At 45.0% G+C, this 18,130-nt stretch overlaps 1 protein-coding gene across 1 annotated transcript in view; it reads left to right on the top strand.

Moving 5' to 3' along the window:
• Positions 1-15,800, top strand: part of lpar1 (lysophosphatidic acid receptor 1) — a 49,243-nt gene extending 33,443 nt beyond the window's left edge. Inside the window, exon 3 of the mRNA XM_012831650.3 lies at positions 12,684-15,800. Within this exon, the coding sequence (XP_012687104.1) occupies positions 12,684-12,997 (314 nt within the window). The 3' untranslated portion in view covers positions 12,998-15,800. The remainder of the gene's footprint in view (positions 1-12,683) is intronic.
• The last annotated feature ends 2,330 nt before the right edge of the window (positions 15,801-18,130 follow it).

The raw sequence follows: 18,130 nt of genomic DNA, 5'->3' as shown, positions 1-18,130 counted from the left end.
CCTCTCCCCTCTCTCCTCTCTCTCCTCTCCCTCTCTCTGCTCTCTCTCCCTCTCTCTCCCTCTCTCCCTCTCTCTCACAGGCAACCAGCGCTTGTTTTCTCCCCCCCCCCCCCTCTCTCTCTCTCTCTCTCCTCTCCCTTCTCGTGCCTCTCTCTCTCTCTCTCCCTCTCCTCCCCTCTCTTCACAAGCACCAGCGCTTGTTTTCTCCCATCTCTCTCTCTCCCTCTCTCTCTCTCTCTCTCTCCCTCTTGCTCTCTCTCCTACCCCCTCTCTCTCTCTCTCTCCCTCTCTTCCCTCTCTCTCACAGCACCGGTGCCCTGCATCAGTGGCTCCTGCCCCAAGGCCCAAAGAAAGGAGCCCAGTCATTGGAGAAGATCCCTCAGCCTCCCCACCCCATCCCACCCACACACACACACACACACCCACAACACACACACACCACACACACACACACAACCCTCACACACACACACACACACACACACACACACACACACACACACACACAACACCCACCCCACCCCACCACCCACCCCAACCCACCCCACCACCCCACCCCACCACCACACCCCACACCCACCACCACCCACCCCACCCCACCCACCCCACCCACCCCACCCCACACCACCACCACCACCACCACCCCCACCCCACACCCACCACCCCACACACAGGTTTGGGAGGGGAGGTGTTTGAGGCGGGAGAGGCTCCCGGCAGATAGGGGTTCTGTTGCCCATTAGCAGCGAGCTGGTGGACAATTGTGTATTCTCTTTCCTTCTCCAGTCCTGTTGACATGCTGTTGATACGTTGATACGTTCTCTAGTTCTCTAGTTCTAGAACAGCCGGAACAGATGTGGCCCAGATGTGGCCCAGGTACGGCAGAACCAGGGGAGGATCTGCAACAGGCTGCTGCTCTCTGGGAACCTGTTCTTGGTTTGAGGCAGGGGGGGGAGGGTTTTTGACTTCAGAGAAAGGCAGCCCCGGCGGGTCGAGCTGGACTTTACGAGCCGAGGATCTGAGAGATCTCTCCCATCTGCTCCGCATGTGACGCTGCAGAGCGCCGCTGGAGCTCCCGGCACAGCTGTACATGTTATCTGTTCACTAGTTCTTACTCCTGCCCCATGTTTCTTACCCAGCAGTGGCTCACTCAGTTTATCAGCAAAATTACGTTTTAAATCCATCTCTAATATTACAGTAACAGTAATGACTGATTGCATTTGTAAAATGTTTTGCCCCTCCGGTATGTTAACATCTATCAGTTTCAACACGCTCCACTTGAGTGGGAGGCAACCATTTTGTTGTTTAGATTTTGTATTGGAATGTGTGTTAGCCCGTTAGCCTTTAGCAGATGCTTTATCAGGCTGGTCTTTGTCAACCCCAGAGGAACTTTGTCCACAGCAGATAAATGGACAAATGGAATTTTTCCTTACTGGGCTAACAGGGGTCGACATCACTTCCTGTCGCCATGTTTCCCGTGCTATCGCTGCTAATACTGGGCTAACAGGGGTCGACATCACTTCCTGTCGCCATGTTTCCCGTGCTATCGCTGCTAATACTGCGCTAACAGGGGTCGACATCACTTCCTGTCGCCATGTTTCCCATGCTATATTGCAGCTAATACTGTGCTAACAGGGGTCGACATCACTTCCTGTCGCCATGTTTCCCGTGCTATATCGCTGCTAATACTGGGCTAACAGGGGTCGACATCACTTCCTGTCGCCATGTTTCCGGTTGCTATCTCTGCTATCTGCCACCAGAAGCCCTGTGTCCTCGGAACTCTGAGGGAGGGAGGGAGGGAGTGAGTGTGTGAGTGTGTGAGTGTGTGAGGGAGGGAGGGAGGAGGGAGGGAGGGAGGTGGACCGGTGGAGGTGAAATATCTGTCCCTGCCTGACATCTGTTGGGCAGATGACGCAGACGAGCGCCCCCGCTTTCAGGATGCTTGTAAAATGAGTTATTCCTGATTTCTCCCGGGAAGCGCTATCAGAGATGGGAAATAATAAGCAGGACCATCGGCACACACACACACACACACACACACACACACACACACACACACAACCGCACATTAAAACAGCACTCAGCACCACTTTTCCTTGGGGGTTTTGTAGCATCTAATAGTATTGTCTGACATGCCTACTTAGCTATGTTTTAGCACTCTGTCTTTGCTGACATGGAAATAGTGGTAACCAGTAATCTCTTGTGGCCTTAGTAGATATATATAGATAGATAGATACGTAGATGGATACTTTATTAATCCCGAGGGAAATTTAAGTCATCCAGTAGCTTATACATATATACACTTATACACCTCAGCGACATACATACATAAATCACATATACTGTAAATACACATAGGGAGAACATATTCACACAGAGTGTTTCCAGATGCAGGAAAGGGTCTGACCCTATCGTACAGAGTGCAATGATTGTGACAGTGTCGGTGTCCAGGAGGAAAGTGATCTTGTGCTGCTGGTGTGTGTGTGTGTGTGTGTGTGTGTGTGTGTGTGTGTGTTTGAAAAAGTGCAAAGAGCAAAGTAAAGTAAAGTATGAGATTGATGTTGATGTTGATATTGAGATGTGGTTCTTGGTCATTTTTCTGATCATAATCACAAAGCTGAGAACCCTTTTCAACCATGTGTTCAAGAAATTCCTAAATATATGTCCAAAATATATGTCCTAGATATATGTCCAAAATATGTCTTAAATATATCTCCAAAATATGTCCAAAATATATGTCCAAAATATATGTCCTAAATATGTCCAAAATATATGTCCTAGATATATGTCCAAAATATGTCTTAAATATATGTCCAAAATATATGTCCTAAATATGTCCAAAATATATGTCCTAAATATATGTCCAAAATATATGTCCAAACTGTATGTCCAAACTGTATGTCCTAGATATATATGTCCAAAACCAAATCTGTCTCTTCTCCTAAAAGAAGAGAAGACAAGAGAGACTCCGTCACAGCTTCTTGCCCTGTCTGCATCGGCACCAAATACGAGTCAGATGAGATCCAATTAGTGTGGACAGTTTCAGATGACTGAGAAAGCCTGCCCGACTCACAATTGCCTCATTCTCTCTTGACCTCTGACCTCTGGCAGGCAGCAAATGGATGGTGTGGTGGGGGGGGAGGGGTAGCGGGGGGGGGGGGGGTCACTGTGAATGATCTCACTAAACAGCCCTGTGTCCCCGTTAATGTCCAGAGTGGGAACTGGCAGCCAGTTGAGATTCATCCGAAAATTGCTGCGAAAACAAAGTCTGCATGGCGAATGCAGAACGAATGAACACACACACACACACACACACACAAAGTCTGCATGGCGAATGGACTCAGTCCTCAGGCCAAAGTCTGCATGGCGAATGCAGAACAAATTAACACACACACACTCACACACACACACACAGGTCCTCAGGCCAGGCCCCTGGGCGCGGGGGTTTGCATGAAACCATTTCACACACACACACACACACACACACACACACACACACACACACACACACACACACACACACATCATACACCCCCCCCCACACACACACGTGAAACAGGCCCCTGGGCGCGGGGGTTTGCATGAAACTATGCGAGGCATGTGTTTAGCCGCATCACAGGTGCCAAAATCTGACAGGGGCGACCCCCCAACCACCACCACCACCCACGACCCCCCACCCCCACCCAGCCCCGGCCACCACCACCCCACGACCACCGCCCCGACCCCCCCACCCCCACCCAGCCCCGGCCACCACCACCCACGACCACCACCCCCACCCAGCCCCTGCCTCCCCCTTCCTCTGTCTACATAGTTGGGAATTCAAAAGAAATTCTCTCCCTGCAATGTCTTGCATGCTTGTGACTCAACAAGCAAAGAGGTTCTTTGTGATAAAAATGTACGACTTTCAAGGACTTTCTAGTTCAACGCCCCCTTGTTCCGTTATAAGTCTTTGTGCAATTAATCCAAATTTTATAATCACCAAGCCTTCTCTCCCTTTCATGAAGTCAAAGTCAAAGAGTTTATTTGATGAAGTCAGCGCTGACAAAGACTCGTGTCACGAGGTGTCAGGCATGGGCGTCGCCACACTATAACTTGGGGGGGGGGGGGGGGTCACGTCCCCCCCACTCTCAAAATGCTGCTGACACCCTTGGTGTCAGGGCCGCTCCAGCTTAACACCACGCACACACTGATGACAGTTGACCACATGTTTAGCGCCAATGGCTAAAATGCTAGCTCAGGTTTACCCCTAGTCCATCCACACCCTGTTCCTCTTTCACAGGCCTTTGAGAGGACACAGCAAAAGTAACAACTCTCAACAAAGATGTCTAGATAGATAGATAGATAGATAGATAGATAGATGGATACTTGATTAATCCTGAGGGAAATTTAGAAAAAAAGTATCCATCTATCTATCTAGACATCTTTGTTGAGAGTTTTTTTTACTTTTGCTTGTGTCCTCTCAAAGGCCTGAGAAAGAGTCTAGGTGTTTCTGGAAACCACAGCAAGGGTAGTTCAAAGGGAATTTCTTGATTGTTTTGGGTCCACACTTTTACTAAGGACGAATTGGCCAGTATTGAGTTAGAACTACGCTATGGGGTTACATTGTATTGCTGCTTTGTGGTTGCTGGTTTCAGCATTCTAGCTCAATACAAGACCGATTGCGATCGTTAATGGTCCTTAGTAGTAAGTTTGGACCCAAAAACATCTAAAAATAGGGCCCAGGTTAAAAAACTCCCAAAGTTTCCCTCTAACATCTCAGAGTTTCTAGGAACCACAGCAAAGGTTAGTTCACGTCTCGGGCGAGTTTTGACATGTTTCACGGCCCTTTCTCCGGCCAGTTCTGTCACAGATCACAGATTAAGGAAATGTCATGTGCAGAACAGGAAGCTGACAGACTGCACTGCGGGTTCTTTTTATCAGCGTTCGCTCTTTCTCCCATGAACACATGAAGTGTAGACATTATTATTTGGTTGCTCCATTAAATGGGTGCTATGTTCATGGGCGTTACCAGCGAGCGTTTTCCCCTTATTCCTCCACGCGGGAGCCGCTGTAAGGTGGCCTCTGAGCAGCCTGGTCAAAGAGCCTAATTGTGTAAGGAGACCTGCCAGGAAGTCGTAAATTAAAATCCTGTTTGGAGTCGATGCACGCTTTGAATGGTTGCCAGTTTAAATACTCCAAAATGGAAGTCAGAACAGAGCGGTTGTGAGGCAACCCTAATTACACTGACCAGCTCTGGCAACCCTAATTACACTGACCAGCTCTGGCAACCCTAATTACACTGACCAGCTTTGGCAACCCTAATTACACTGACCAGCTCTGGCAACCCTAATTACACTGACCAGCACTGTTTTACTTCCTCACAAGATGTGCTGAGGGTGTGTCACTTTCCCTCTTCCTGAATCTTTTATTTGTAGGTATATTGCCTTCATTATATTCTTGCTAAAAATGATATACGCACCCTGATGCAATGCAACACATGGCATGTCTCAAGACAGTTGATTAACGTTGTGTCTTTCAAAACTAGTTTCAAACATTCCTCTTCATTGGCATTAGATAACAACATATTTATATTTGCACACAACACACAATTGCGTATGCCCATATCTGTTTTTTGTTGTTTTGTTGTTGTTGTGGTCATTTGTGAGGGGGAGAATTCTGGTAAGAAATGACTCACGAGTCTCCTGACACTTGTTGTCAAAAGGAAATGTTTCAAATTAGCTGTCGAACCCAAAGGCCAACTGGAAAATGTATGTTTGGTCTTGAGGTTTCTCTTCTCGTCCGTGTGGGATATCAGCTGCTACCACAAATGTGCACTGTCACATTTGGGAGGGGGGGCAGGGGGGCAGGGGGGGGGTAGTCTTATTTGCGAGCCATCTCTGGAGCTCATGGGAAAGAGGCTGGGTCCAGGGGTTAACCTAATTATCCCCCACTAGTGGAGAAGACATCCAGTGTGTGTGAGAGAGAGAGTGTGTGTGTGTGTGAGAGAAAGAGTGTGAGAGATAGAGTGTGTGTGTGTGTGTGTGTGTGTGTGTGTGTGTGAGAGAGAGAGTGTGAGAGATAGAGTGTGTGTGTGTGTGTGTGTGTGTGTGTGTGTGTGTGTGTGTGTGAGAGAGAGAGTGTGAGAGATAGAGTGTGTGTGTGTGTGTGTGTGTGTGTGTGTGTGTGTGTGAGTGTGTGTGTGTGTTTGTGTGTGTGTGTGTGTGTGTGTGTTTGTGTGTGTGTGTCTCCAAAGAGGCATTATATGCTACTCCTCTGGTGTCACTTTCAGGATGTCGAACTAAAGTGAACTAAACTGTTATTAGTGATGTCACCGCGTAAGTGTTTTCCATTTCCCGGGATCAAAAAGGTGCATTTGTTGCATTGCCATAATAATAATAATAATATAATATTATTAGACCATAATCTCTGTCATTCTGGTGGCAAATGCATTTTTTCTAATCACTTCACTTGTAATTCCCATATTTCCTGTCATCTTTTCATGTTTCAGTGAAACGCCGGTGTAGTGTTGCAAGATGATGACCTGACGTACACTGGGATATGATGTCTCCGGCTCATGTTGCACCCCCCCGCCCCCCCTCATGTTGATTTAGGATTTAGAGCCCGGGCTTATATGCCATCTTGTATACGCAACTCTGGTCCAATGCAAACCAAATGTGATGATGCCACACTATAATCATTTTGATCCCATATGCTGTATAAAAAAAAAAAGAAACAAATTGCCCCCCGCGTGAGTGAATGTGATCCCTGCCATAGCTGTATTTCAAATGCATTGCTGTGTATGATCCCAGCCATAGCTGTATTTCATTACATTTACATTTCAATTCAATTCAATTTTTTCAATTAAATTTTATTTATATAGCGCCATAACAATACAATTGTCTCTAGGCGCTTTACAGAGCCCAGAGCCTGAAACCCCTTTAGTGCAAGCACAATGGCAACACGGGCAAGAAAAAACTCCCTGTTAGTCAGGAACATTTAGTCATTTAGCAGACGCTTTTGTCCAAAGCGACGTACAAGGGAGAGAGAACAGTCAAGCTAAGAGCAATCAAAAACATGGTGTAACAATAAATACTACTTTACATAAGAATTAGAAAAAAACGACCTAGGAAGGAAAAAGGAAGTGCAGGAATCCCTGCCATAGCTGTATTTCAATAATAATAAAACTAATTCATTTAATTTGTAATGCACTCTTCATTCAGAAGAATCTCAGAGTGCCATATACATATTATTATTTCAGATGCATTGCTGTGTATGATACCAGCCATAGCTGTATTTCAATAATAATAATACTAATTCATTTAATTTGTAATGCACTCTTCATTCAGAAGAATCTCAGAGTGCCATATACATATTATTATTTCAGATGCATTGCTGTGTATGATACCAGCCATAGCTGTATTTCAATAATAATAATACTAATTCATTTCATTTGTAATGCACTCTTCATTCAGAAGAATCTCAGAGTGCCATATACATATTATTATTTCAGATGCATGGCTGTGTAATGTGTGGCTCTGTCTGGTATGGCCCATGATATGGCCTATCAGGTCACTGTATCTGCAGTATGGCCTCTTTGAAATGTATTTATTTAGTCATCATTCGGATTTCAGTGTGGTTGTGCATGTTGTGTGAACACAGGACGTTCCATGTTGTTTTTTTATGGTTGTTTGTGACTTGTGCTTGTAGACGCTGCATTTCATAAACAGCTGTCTTATCACACGCACACACACACACACACACACACACACACACACACACACACACACACACACACACACACACACACACACACACACACACACAGCCTCCTGTTCCAAATTAGCTATTTCTGCTGTTCCCATGGAACCCTTCTCGTAGCCCGCTGCTTCGTGTGGATCTCAGGGCAACGCCAACATCAGGAGCAGAACAGAGACACACACACAGTCCTTGCCTGCGCTCTTATTTATGTAGGCGCGAGTCCGCTCAAGGTGATTTTAGCGTAAAGGCAGAGAGTAAAGCAAACACGTTGCCTGAGCATTGGGATTCCTGGAGGAAATTAAACTTTCTTTTTCCCCCCTATCTCCTTGTAAGACTTAAGAGCACCTAGAATTCAGATTTGAGCAGCTACCCCCCCCCCCCTCTCCCCCCTCTCCTTGAACAGCTACCCCCCCCCCCCCTCTCCCCCCTCTCCTTGAACAGCTACCCCCCCCCTCTCTCCCCCCTCTCCTTGAACAGCTACCCTCCCCCTCTCCTTTCCCCCCTCTCTCGTTGAACAGCTACCCCCCCCCCCCCTCTCCTTCTCCTTGCTTGGGAGATGGGGAGACACTGTGGAAAGGCTGAGTTGCTAGCAGTTATTGGGTTTATCTAGCTCCTAAGTGTCTCTGGACACACTCTGTGTGTGTGTGTGTGTGTGTGTGTTGTGTGTGTGTGTGTGGTGTGTGTGTGTTGTGTGTTGTGTGTGTGTGTGTGTGTGGTGTGTGTGTGTGTCTGTGTGTGTGTGTGTGTGTGTGTGTGTGTGTGTGTGTGTGTGTGTCTGTGTGTGTGTGTGTGTGTGTGTGTGTGTGTGTGTGTGTGTGTGTGTGTGTGTGTGTGTGTGCTCACTAGGCATAGCTTCCAAGTGATGTAAAGGGTGCGAGAACAGCTGCAAGCGCTAACAGAAAGCAGAGCCCTTACAAATATCTGCTCTTGTACAAAATAACCTCCGTAGCCAAAATATTTATCCCCAATCTGACAGCCTGTAGAGGAACGGCTGCGCGGTGCGGGTAAGGCAGATTCTGCTACGAGTCCGTTGATGCGTTTTTTTTTAACGACGTTGAAAATGAAATAGAGGTTAAAAAACACAATTCTGTCAGTTTGGCTATTATTTTTTTGAACAGTTAAAGTGCTTGCCAAGCGCCATTTCTAAATCTTTTTTTTTATATGATTTGGGTTGATAAAAGGCCAAAAGCCCATTTGTGTTGCCAAGGCCACAGGGCCTGGGGGCTAGAATGTGATTGGTTTGGACCCCAGTACTCATCTTAACATATGCTCTGTGCATTTGGCACCACGGGAGTGAGCAAATACTGTTCAGACTTTCCCATAACGGACCAATATGCCTGTTCACATTGTTATGCAGAGGAACTTTACCAGTGTTGTGCACGTTCACACCTCTCAGGAACTAGTTCAAAGTTCAGTTCATACAAGCAAACATGAATCGTTCACGTTCATAGTTCACCATTTAAATTCTGAACTAGTTCATAGTTCAGTTCATTTTCATTTTTTTTTTTTAATTATTGCACATTTTTCAGGAGGACATAATTTGCACAGAAAGGTGAGATTTTTGTGTAAAAATCCCGGACATAATAATAAGGTGGATCGGATGTACTCGCTGAGTCTGCGTCTCTGTTTTCGCTTTCACTTGCCATTTTTATATTGAGACCGAGAGCTGTTGCCTTGGAATACGTTGCTTGTTTGGTACACATGTGTGTGCGATGATTCATGGGTAATGTAGGGCGAAGTCGAGTTAGTTGGTTTAGGTAGGCTATCGCAGAAATTATACGGGTACTGTTATAGAGGGGGTTCGGGAAATGTGTAATCACTGAGGGTCATCCGATTAGAATGGAAAAGAATGGAGACTTGGATAATCAGTTTGATTCTTCACTCTTTGTATTGCATTAACAACAATGAATGGGATAAATTGTAGGTGGGTTTATGTTTATGTGTGTGTAGTGTGTGTGTGTGTGTGTGTGTGTGTGTGTGTGTGTGTGTGTAAAGTAAAGTACAAACAGAAAATATACATTAATACACAGCCCTGTAGTACCATTTAAATAATGAATTATACAGGGAACTAAAGGTAATAATTTAACCTCTTCAGCAATGACATGCTACTGGCTTAATCTCAGATCAACAAGGGCATGTACACTAAATGAAAGACCGCTCAAAAGTTAGCATAGGTAAACCCTGTAACACTCGTATTTGTACATTAGCAGCTTATGCTAAGCGAGTTCACGAACAGTGCATCATGCTAGATCAATTAAGTGACAGTGCTCGTAACAATTATGAGAAAGCTAAACTATAACAAACACATAATGACAAGGTAGGCTACACAGTCAAACTCACGTATACATGGACGCACACAACTTCAACAAAGTGCAACGTTCAATTATGTGAAAATATGCCCGAAGTTAACTGCTACTCCATCTAAATATGCCGTGTAGCGATATCAAAACATTGCACCGTGAGAAGTGGAGTCACATGACCAACGCAATTACCAAATATGGTCATTTACCCTAAACATGGTCTGTCTGGGCAATTTAACAAATAATTACTATGGCCTTTTTAACTTACTGTTATTACTGTTAAGGTACTGAGCAACGACATGGTACAAGCATTCGATTTAGACAGCGTCTTTCCTCAGTAGAAGGAAAACATTCCGTAATGTTTTAGCTAGACCTCAGTGGCGCTTGACCTCAGATAATATGAACGTGTTCACCGTTCAAATTCATTATTTGTCATTAAGTTGCGTTCAGTTCATCGTTCTCATAAAAATGAACGTGTTCAATGAACGCGTTCTTTTGAACGCGTTCATGCACAACACTGAACTTTACATATACTTATAGTAGCACATTGTTATGCAGAGGAACTTTACATATACTTATAGTAGTACATTGTTATGTGGAGAAACTTTACATATACTTATAGTAGTACATTGTTATGCGGAGGAACTTCTACTACTATAAGTATATGTAAAGTTAGTATGTACTAGTATATGTAAAGTTAGTATGTACTAGTATATGCAAAGTTAGTATGTACTAGTATATGTAAAGTTCCTTTACTGTACAGCTTTCCTCTCAGTGGCAGTGTTAAGTGTTCTCAGTATATCTGTATCTCAGTATCTTTGCCTTTAATCTTTTCAGTCCATATACATCTAGTATCGTACTTAACTTCTTAATAAATGAATTGCATATATGATATACGTATGCCATGAGAAGCATTTCAAAAGCCATCATATTTGCCATTGATGGGAATTGACAGTGAGATAAACAAGTCTGGGCAGTGTGATGTTCACCACACATTGATGGCAAACAACAGATAACGGTTACTTCAATGAAACACATTTTTTCTTTATTCCTGATTAACCAAAGTCATAGTTTGTCTAAAGCTAGCAAGCTAAATAACTCGTGTTAACCTAATGTCAGACTACAGCAACAACGAAAGCACTGATCAAATCTTGCTATCTTGCAAACCGATGTCACCAGAGTACAATTCATCTACAATTTTTATGCACTGTTTTTTTTCCCACTATTAATCAAAATGATTTTGACAACCCTAGTTGGAACCATTGTAAAAATGTGTCCTTGTCCAAGCCTAATGTCTCCTAAACAAATTATGTTCAGAGTACTTGTATGTCATGTTATGTTATGTTTGCTATGTTATGCTATGGTAGGTTGTTGTGTGGTGCCTTGTCCTAAGAATTTCAGTGCCCAGTCAGTCAGCACTGGTGCACCTCAGGGATGCGTGCTCTCCCCACTGCTCTTCTCCCTCTACACAAACGACTGCACCTCAGGAGACCCATCTGTTAAACTCCTAAAATTTGCAGACGACACATCAGTCATCGGCCTCATCCGTGATGATGATGAGTCTGCATATAGGCGGGAAGTTGACCAGCTGGTCCTGTGGTGCGGTCGCAACAACCTAGAGCTGAACACGCTTAAAACCGTGGAGATGACAGTGGACTTCAGGAGGAGCCCCCAGCACTGCCCCCCTCATCATACACAACAGTACTGTGTTGGCTGTGGAATCCTTCAGGTTTCTGGGATCCACAATCTCCCGGAATCTGAAGTGGGATCCCAACATCAACACCATCATCAAGAAGGCCCAGCAGAGGATGTACTTCCTGCGCCAGCTTAGGAAGTACAACCTGCCTCAGGATCTGCTGATCATGTTCTACACCGCAGTCATAGAGTCTGTTCTGTGCACTTCAATCACTGTCTGGTTTGGATCGGCCACCAAACTGGACAAGATCAGACTCCAACGGTCAGTCAGGTCTGCAGAAAAGATCATTGGTGCCAACCTGCCCACCATCCAAGACCTGTACACCTCCAGAGTCAGGAAACGGGCAGGAAAAATCACTGCAGACCCCTCACACCCGGACACAAACTATTCAAACTCCTCCCCTCTGGTAGACGCTACAGATCACTGTTCGCCAAAACCTCCAGACACAAAAACAGTTTCTTCCCCCTCGCCGTCTCACTACTGAACAACTAACCCACTGTAACATATATATTTATATTTATATATTTATCCCTGCACTTCTCGCACTCTCCACTTCTTCTTTGCACTACTGTTGTGCAACATTTCACAGCTACTGTATATAGCCATTCCGCCTTGTACATACTTTTTTAAACTCCTTAGTCCATTGCACTGTTGCACTGTTTGTTTGTTTGTATTGTATTGTATTGTATTGTATTGTATTGTATTGTGTTGTATATTTTGTGTAAGCACACTGAGAGTCACTTTACCAAGTCAAATTCCTTGTTTGTGCAAACTTACTTGGCCAATAAAACCTGATTCTGATTCTGATTCTGATTCTGACCCTGTGTCATTCTGTGCATCTGACAATAAAAGACTTTATTGATGTCTGCCCTTTGCGGTGTCCTTGTCCAAGCCCCTAATGTCTCCTAATGATGATGATGATGATGATGATGATGTTTTGTTGTGTGTCTCAGGGGCCTTCATCATCTGCTGGACCCCCGGACTGGTGCTGCTCCTGCTGGACGTGTTCTGCGCCAACTGCAACGTGCTCTCCTTCGAGAAGTTCTTCCTGCTCCTCGCCGAGTTCAACTCCGCCATGAACCCCATCATCTACTCGTACCGCGACAAGGAGATGAGCGTCACCTTCAAGCAGATCCTGTGCTGCCAGCGCACGGAGAACGTCAACGGCACCACCGCCGAGGGTTCCGACCGCTCCGCCTCCTCCGTCAACCACACCGTACTCAGCGGCGCCGCCCACAACCACAACCACGACCACTCGGTGGTGTGAGGGGGGGTCCGGTTCAGCTCTGGGCCAGGCCCGGCCCAGTCCCGGTGCCCGGCGCGGGGGCGATGCCCAATCAGAGAGGCGGCATGGAGGTGGTCGAGTGACGGGGCAGTGATTGAGGCGTTTCAGCGGCAAAGACTTTTTTTTATTTCTTTTTGTAATTTGTAATTGTGTTTTTTTTTTGTGTTTTTGAGTTTTTATTTCTTTGTGCTTTTGTTTTTATTTTTATTTTTGTTTTTTTATGTGGGATGAAAAAAATTGTTGACACTATGAACTATTTAAAGGTTTTGTCTATCTGTGATGCGAAGGATAAGCCAGTATAACCGCTTCCCCCTAGAATTCCGTCCTTTCCCACATTCCTCGGTCGGAAGAATTATAGATGAAGGATTAAGGACCTGACCAGTGCTTAAAATATCTTAATATTAGCTGGAGTAAGCTGAAGAGATATGGGTGTCGACCAGAGGGGGCGCCACATGCTGCAGTAGCAGAGCTACTGAGTTATACGACAGCTGCACTGAGCAAAAACCTGAAATGCTAATTAAAGGTGATTTTAAGCAATGTTAGCAGCGATGCTAATCTCCACCAGATTCAGCAACCTCTCCCTTCAATGAGCTCTGCACTGGAAACATATGGTCAGAGTATCTATTATTAGTTTTAATTATCAGAAGTCTTATTTTTTTTCCCCACCAAGTCTCAAGGTTTTACTCAGGAGGGTGATTTAGCTCACATGGAAATCTCCTTCTGTAAAATGAGGAAGAGATTGAAGAAGGTTTTTGCTGTTTTCTCTCAGTTTCATACAAATATTTTTTGGTGCTGTGACCATTGTTTTCTGTCATTGTCTGAAAAACACAGAAAAAAAAATCTTTTTGGATGCTGTCTGATAGTGTTGTGTATTGTAGCATTCCAAACAAACGCTATACAGTTCTAAACCTATCAGAGCATCGCCTCGATCAGCAGTGACTCATGGGTCAGAGCCACACGTTACTTCCATCAATCCATAGTTTATGTGTCGCTACCAAAGCCTCCTCTCAAGCAGAGTGAGAAGAAGTGAGAAGAAGAGAGACGGATGACATAGTCCAGTCAAGCCTCACTCACCCTGGTGCATTGGACCATAGCAGTTATGTTCTCCTTAGTTAAACTAATGTTAGTAAACATGTTGTTTGTTTGTTTGTTTGTTTTATTTTGTTCTATACAATTCTTCCTTTTATATTGAGTACCGGTGATGTTGGCAAACAGCATTACAGAGGAGAACGAAAGGCCTTCTAGAAAATTAAACTTGAATTTTGATATTTATATTTTTTTTTAAATGAACTAAATTTCTTTACTCCTTTGACATGCCTATACAAATTAATATTAAAATAATGAATTTGATGGCTGAAAAATTAATGAGTGATGTAGAAAATCTTGAAATCCTTCCAACCAATGGAACCATGCAAATTGGGTCTAAACACATCTGCCCATGAGGGCGGTTCTCCAGAACTTGTTTTTGCACTACATTTGATCAGTATTGGACTCAAGAGACCACTGGCCGGGTGGCTTTACCATTTGAGCAGAAATGCTATTCCACTTAGCTCCATTGTGCCTGTGAGTCTCTCTATCCTTTGCACTGACATGCTGATGTCCTGATGTCACAAGCATCACATGTTTTAATTGTGTCGTCACACTTCATTTGTGCGACTGAAGACGAAGAACAGCAAGATCATGAGCCTTAATCCTGTCATCTTCTTGTTTTTTTTTTTTCAGACCATTTTTCCGGTCCTTTGAATGAATGCTTATCTAATGATTACGTTGGCCGCCTTCGTTAGACATTTCGCCTAAATGCCTTGTTTCTTTTTTTTATCGCAATGTAAACTGGGAGGGGCTTTAGTAGGTTTGTTCTAGCTGTCTTCCGTTCTCACTCAGACATGTTCAGGGATTCAAACTCATGGACTGATTAACATGTAATACCACGATTAGGTTTCTGCTCTTTTATTCCTTCTCAGTGTGTTTTTCTGATGAACGCAGACCCACATTACATGGAAATCATCCTTTATCAGGCTTTTAAATGGAACGCTAGTAGGTTAATTACTTGAGGGTGCGGAAAATGTTTTGTTCCCCCACGTTCCTTCCCATGTTCCTTCCCACGTTCCACCCCATGTGTTCCCCCATGTTCCCCCCCATGTGTTGTGATATCTATCATAGGCGTCCCATGTCTGCTTGAGCCTTAAGCTTTTAACACCCATGAGTGGCTGTGTACTGTTGTGGTTCTACCTGCCTTTTTTTAAACCCATGCCTTCCAGCGGCCGTGGACGTCGTTTGGGTCGACTTTTGTTCCAAATGGCTTGTTTGGGTTGGATGTTAATTAAAAACCAAAGTGCTCCACCGGACTGTGGGTGCCCACGGGTAACCTCCACCGGACTGTGGGTGCCCTAGGTAGCCCCGACGGGTAACCTCCACCGGACTGTGGGTGCCATCGGTAGCCCCGACGGGTAACCTACATCACCTGTAGCAAGGCCCGCCTCAACCGTCCAGTTTATGTCTATAACCACAGCTAATGTAATCACAAGTAAAACAAAACTGAATGATCAGTCTAGTCTGTGTGTTGGTCTGTACTTCATATACCTATGTATGTATGTATGTACTTATGTATATAATATATGTATATATATTCCATGTTATTCAAGAAGGGAAGATTTTACTGTTGGGATTGCAAACAGAACTGGATTATATATTTTTGTTCTGTTAAGCTTTTGAGCAACTGAAGGACTGTGTGCTTTTAAAACAAATCACTTTTCTCATACTCTGACGTCTCCCTCCCCGGGCCTTCGTCTCCCTCCCTGGCCTTCGTCTCCCTTCCCGGGCCTTTCTCCTCATACTGACGACTCCCTCCCCGGGCCTTCGTCTCCCTCCCCGGGCCTTCGTCTCCCTCCCTGGCCTTTTCTCCTCATACTCTGACGTCTGTCCGGGCCTTTCTCCTCATACTCTGACGTCTCCCTCCCCGGGCCAAAACATTGTTTGTTCGTCCAACTCCTGCATACAGTCACTAACTCTGTACAGACCTCCATTTTGGTTTGTCAGAGACTGAAGCAAAGTGTGAATGCCAAATCATTTCCTTTTATTTTAATTCTGGCACTACAAGGTCTTAATATGCGTGGATGAATTTGACTAATTATGATGCAGTGAATTATGAACTTGCCACAGCAATGTCTCAGTATTAGTTTATGAGTTGTAAATGTCTGTTCAAAATGTTATAGCCCAAAGAAAGGAAAGAAATCGAGGATGGTAGTGTTTCTTTAGATATGTGTCCATGTTTGCCTTATATTCCTAGTGTGTCCTTCCCAAACGGCCAATAATGAAGGACTGTACAGTTTATTTCTCTGACACTTGTCTTTCAATCAGTTGCCTTCGTTTAAAAAAATAAACTCTATTGTATCAGAGCGTCCCGCTGTGTGTGTCTGTCTTGGGTGTCCTCTTTTAGTTTGTGTGGAGAACGCAGTGTGTACCTTTTTAGCTAAATCAACAAAAAAGTTTTTTACACACACACACACACACACACACACTTTAAACACAGGTGATTGATTTGTAGCATGTTTGTCTCCCCTGAACCTTCAGGAACTCACACATGCAACCCCGGTGAGCTGGTGAAACCCAGTTCCCCTCCGACCTGCAGGAACTTCCTGTGAGCACAGCCCAAGCCCCACCGCTGAGTGAGGGGGATGCCACGCTGTCATTCTCGCCGCCACTTCCTGTTGCAGATGACAGACGCCGGCGGCGTCCTGCTGGCCCAGACCATGCTGGTGTCCCCTCCAGATTTCACTCCAGAGAGAAGTATGATCTCAGCGCTCGGGTTTCACTCTTACCCCTTTTCCACCAAGGCCGTGCCGGTGCTGGTTCTGGGCTGGTGCTTATGCAGTTCGGTGCTGGTTCTACTCGCCAATTATCTAAGAACCAGCTCGAGAGCCAGAGTAGGGCAACGTCTTTAAATCACTACATACGCCGCCGTTGTCCTAGCAACGCGTCATAAAGTCATCAATCATAACAACAAAACAACAAACTCTGTAGCAGTACCTCACGGCAGCTAGCAGATAATGCTAGTTAGCTAGCTGCTACACGAACTTGCTTAGTCAACAGCTCATTTTTAAGTGTGATATCACACAACAAAAACAAGCCAGATTGAAAGAGTTACTGTATACTATGCAGACAAACTAACACATTTTGATGGATGAAAGCTTTCTTTCTTTTTTTTAATTTGTTTGTTATTTGGTCTGTTGTCTGTTTGGTCTTGAACCCCTCCATCTCCAACTCTCCACGTATTTCCTCATATATTTTAGCTTTTTAGTTTGTCTTGCATTTCTGTTGATGACCAAATCGCTGTCAAGGTATTTATTTCATCCGTGATCCACTGCTGGATGGATTTTTCATTTATGTTTTCACCGTTTTTCACTCATCTTGGTTGACGTCGGAAAAAAAATGGCAGCGGAAATGTCTGTTGCTGGTAGGGTAGCTCCGCCCATAACCTCGGGACGCACCCGACGTCACCGGTTCTTAATTCTGGACCAGCATAAAGTTGGTGCTGAGTTGGAGCCGGTTTTTGGAACCAAGAGCCAGGTTTATTTGTGTGGAAAATCGAAGAACTGGTTTGAGAATTGGCACCAGCCCAGAACCAGCACCGGCACCGGCACGGCCTTGGTGGAAAAGGGGTATCTGTGTACAAGGGGTTCACTCTGTGCGTGTCTAGAGAGAGAAGTGTGATGTCAGCACTGCTGGTCTGGAGTGACATCACTGCTGGTCTGGAGTGACCTCACTGCTGGTCTGGAGTGACCTCACTGCTGGTCTGGAGTGACCTCACTGCTGGTCTGGAGTGACCTCACTGCTGGAGTGACCTCACTGTGTAACTCTGCCTGAGCTGCTAGGGACCAATACACACCCCACATTCACAATACACGCCCTACACACCCCACACTTCACATAAAGACCAACACACACCCTACACACCCCACAGTTCACATAAAGACAAACACACACCCTACATGCACAACACACGCCCCACACACCCCACAGTTCACATAAAGACAAACACACACCCTACATTCACAATACACGGCCTACACACCCCACATAAAGACAAACACACACCCTACATTCACAATACACGTC

Source organism: Clupea harengus, chromosome 12, assembly GCF_900700415.2.
Source record: "Clupea harengus chromosome 12, Ch_v2.0.2, whole genome shotgun sequence".
In the NCBI taxonomy this organism is placed as follows: Eukaryota; Metazoa; Chordata; class Actinopteri; order Clupeiformes; family Clupeidae; genus Clupea; species Clupea harengus.
The sequence above is the reverse complement of the archived record's forward strand: the minus strand, read 5'-3'. Positions and strand labels throughout refer to the sequence as shown.